Here is a 3,922-nt window from a genome sequence, read left to right as displayed (position 1 = left end):
TTACGGCGTTTCGTTCCAAAATATTTTTGACTCACGGTCCTTTCGAAAGATGCCGCTTATCATTTACATAAATATATGCATGACCGATTCCAAAGTGCGAACTAATTACAACTGGAAATGACTATCACATATAAATATAGACCAACCTGAATGAATGTTCTGACCGAGACGATGATGCTTCCTCTTAGCAATCGTTTTGGTCCCTCAATATTGTTTGATTTTTTTTTTTTTAAGTTCAGACTACCGAGTTTTTTTATTACCTTAAAATATCATTTAAAAAGTAATTAAAATTGAAATCAAAACACATAAAGATGTACATATATAACTGGCGATTAGTTTTTGTACTGATTTATTGTACACTTTTTCGCCGCCACTCATATCCTAGCCATGGTAGGCACATCTTTGCTGACAGGCTGCAAGTGAACAGTAACGGTTCGCATTGCCACCACAACCGTTATAATAGAAGCTAGCGCATCTTCCACTACCAGAATTATACCACCACCTTACACCACCACGGCAATGATCGGCGATACTGCCGCTATGAGCTCCTCCACTACAACTATAGTGCTCTAGGAATATAACAAATATTTGAGAAAAGATATGTACAAATATTGTTAAATGTATTTATACTACTTACGTGGCGTATTGGGGCATTGTGCCTGAGTTTGACCAAGATACAGGAAGAGAGTCAGCGCTAATAAGCAGACAAAAAATTTCATGTTTACAGAATGAAAAAAACACCTTTTCGCGCTGGTTAGAAGTTATTCTGTTAACTAATAATCTTCAAGTGTGGCGGAGCCGCTTTTATAGCGAGAAATTTTTTAGTTTATAATTTCGATTACTACTTTTTTATTTTTAATGAATTTTTGTGAGTGCACATTGTGTTTTTAAAGAATAAAGTTTTCTTTGTCTTATTAAACAATGCTGAAATTTATTTATCCAAAGCAAAGGAAGCCGCTAATTTAAAAATAACTCTGGAAACTGTTTTACTGTGCGGCGGCTCTTTACTTTTGCTCCTCGCGGAATAAGTCTTTTATTTACGGCGCTACATAAGTGCTAATATAATCTTAATCGTGCATATTCTTAGCGAATTGACATTGTGGAGTTTTTTTTAACAAGTGTTACCATTCAATAATTATTTTTAGTTTTGTTAATTTTATGTGTTGAGCTCATTTTTTTGTTACTTTGTTGCTTTGTTTATGTTTGTTTCATTTCGAGCTCCCGCAAGAGATTACATAAATTCATATGGTGCTTTTGTTTTTGTTATTGTTTTTTTTTTTTGTTTTCGCTTTACATTTTATATTCGTATATTTAATTATCGCGTTATCCATTGGCATGCAAGTTTTCATCATTATCATCTTCGCTACTGTTGCACTAAAAGTTGCTTTATGTGCTGTGTAAAACAAGTGGCCCACGATTGAGAGAATACAAAGGTTGCGCCGATCTCGGACCGCTATTCCTCTCTTAACGAATTTGACAGAATCGTTGTTTGCATGACGTCACACTTGTGCAACTTGTTTACGTTTTCCTTGCAACATTTTTTCTTCTTCTTCCATTCTTGCTCACGTTTTGGCATTTCTCTCTCGCAATTGCACCAGTGTGACGTCACACAAAAGTTATTCTCAAAAATCCTCTCTGATCGGCGCAATCTTGTATTCTATCATTCTTGCAAGTGGCCCCATCTTGTAGAGATCACATATTCTTCAAGTCCATGTCATCATGACTCAGGCCATTAAAAGTTTCTTAGAATGTCGCGATAACGTTTATACTATGTTCACTCGAGTTTAATGTTTTGTGATATGTGTTCTCTTTGGGGTGTTTAAGAAACTTGAAGTTTAATTTGATATTTCTTTGTTTACTTTTTCTTATTCATTAATTGGATTTTTAAACTATTTGGTAAACATAAATAATTTAATAACTTAAAAGTTCAATAAAATAATTGTTTTTAATATATTAAGATCTACAGATTATGTAAAAATTATTATTGTTGCTTTTCCACAATAAGTTTTCACTTAAAACGGCCTCAAGCTCATACAAATTGTTGAATATAATTGTTATAAGCCCATAAAAATAACAAAAACAGATTATGTAAAAAGATAATAGAAAAGCAAAAAAAAAGGAACAGTCCAGCGCCTTCGTCTTGGTCTGCAGGCTGTATAGGAAACACAGTTGCTAAATTTAAACGTAGAATACGTGGTATGGTTAAGAGCACATCCAAGTCAAAAACGAAAGTACACTCTAAGAAAAAGATATCGATAGCGAAATCGATAACAACATCTATAGCAAAATTAATAGCAAAATCGATAACAAAACCGATAAAGGTATTGATAACAAATCGCAAGTCTCTAAAATCCCGAAACGGTTCCCAAAACTGAGTTCAGATGTGGTGAGCGAACGTGGGGTGAATTTAGGTGTAGTAGGATAAGGTGTGGTGAGTTTGTGTGTTATGAGTTGAAGTGAGGTGCGTGTATGGTAAGGTTTTAATTGTTAAAATTTTTCATAAATGATAAAGTACTTAGTTTGAGAGTATTTAGCTATCTATATATGTATATATCTGTGGTCATAAGCAGTAACCGCCTAAGTTTATAGGCAATAACTGCCTAATTTCAGGTACGCATGGAATCGGGGTTTAAAAATACGATAGAATATACATATATGTAGCTCCATTCTTTCTTAAGTCGACTTCGGCGGTTATTTGCTTGTGACCACAGATACATGTACTAAATAGCTTAGTAAGTTCTTGAATGTTAGTATGTATTTTGCATCCACAAAGGACCAGCACCTAAGTTTTTTTAAGTACCTAAATTTTGTTTACTGGAATATTTAGACATCTCCAAATACTAAGCATTTGAGTACTGCGCACCCAAACGGGTTCACTAAATACAAAAGTACTTACGTAGGTATGTCCATCACTGATATTTACAAACAACGAACGAAACAGCTGTCGTATTTAATAGCACCGCTTGCGTCTCAGTTAAGACAAGCTGACTACGGGTTTATTTCGCGACAATGTGAAATTTGCTTAACTTCATTAAGCATTCTGGCATATCAAATTTAAAAGTATGTGTGTGTGTGTACATATGTGTAAGTACAACAGGTGTGTTCTCGAAAAGATGCTTAAGTTTTCAACAAGGAAAATATTTATTTGGCAGAATGCGTGTAAATTTTATGAAGTCGTTTAAAATCTATTCTTATAAAAATCGTTGCCTATCGGTAAGTACCAGCAGCGCGTCTTATTTTACCTACTAAATTCGCTATGTTCTCATCATTCATTTACCAACACATATGTATGTATATATGTATATGTTGACTTTAATATGACAGGTATGACGTTGTTTGCTTGTCATTTCACTTTTATCACTCTCCACCAATTTCTGCCTATGCCGCTCGTACTGCATGTGAGTGTGCTTGGCAGGTGTTGAAAATTTGATTGAGCCATGGCGCACAGTTCGTACAAAAATGCCGCATCATATCATTCCCTTTGCTGCTGCCAATGCTCCCAGCCTAAAGCGTCAACAGTAGCGCTCATAAGCGCTTATGACATGTTCAATGCATCACTTGTTTTTGCTTTTACATACATCCACTCCCTCCATATATCATCCAGATACCTACATTACGCTCTTAAGCCTTCACTTTTGCGCCCCGTCTTGACACATTAAGTGCATTTTCGCATTGCTGCATGTCATACTCACATGGAGGGTACGACTTAGTAACATGAGTGAGTGTGTGTCGCCTTTAAAGTGCGTTGTCAAATTTCATATTCCACTATCTGTCTCTTTTTTGTCTCATTGCTCTTGCTCTTGCTCTTGCTCTTTCATACAAGCGACAAACATTTGTTAGCTGGATGGCCTGCCAAGTATTCACAATGCATCTATTGATGAGCTGAGTAGAGTTAAAGTGACAGTTTGCATGGGTGAATGCG

The 3,922-nt window shown here is 35.5% G+C and overlaps 1 protein-coding gene across 1 annotated transcript; it reads right to left on the bottom strand.

The window, feature by feature from the left end:
- Window positions 1-272: 272 nt before the first annotated feature.
- Window positions 273-759, bottom strand: LOC108368685 (kappaPI-actitoxin-Avd3d-like). Its single transcript, XM_017623584.1, has 2 exons — window positions 638-759; window positions 273-569 (listed from the first exon to the last, which is right to left on the bottom strand). The coding sequence occupies exons 1-2, from the start codon at window positions 717-719 to the stop codon at window positions 382-384; spliced, it is 270 nt and encodes an 89-aa protein (XP_017479073.1). The 5' UTR covers window positions 720-759; the 3' UTR covers window positions 273-381.
- Window positions 760-3,922: the final 3,163 nt, after the last annotated feature.

The sequence above is a fragment of the Rhagoletis zephyria genome, unplaced genomic scaffold (genome assembly GCF_001687245.7).
Source record: "Rhagoletis zephyria isolate East Lansing unplaced genomic scaffold, Rhagoletis_zephyria_1.1 Rzeph_scaffold_00052, whole genome shotgun sequence".
Lineage (NCBI taxonomy): Eukaryota > Metazoa > Arthropoda > Insecta > Diptera > Tephritidae > Rhagoletis > Rhagoletis zephyria.
Note: the sequence above shows the minus strand (reverse complement) of the source record. Positions and strands in the feature narration are given on the sequence as shown.

Coding starts and splice junctions, on each gene's coding strand:
- LOC108368685 (XM_017623584.1), bottom strand. CDS start 719: ATGAAATTTTTTGTCTGCTTATTAGCGCTGACTCTCTTCCTGTATCTT. Junction 570..637: donor ACAATGCCCCAATACGCCAC/GTAAGTAGTATA, acceptor TTATATTCCTAG/AGCACTATAGTTGTAGTGGA.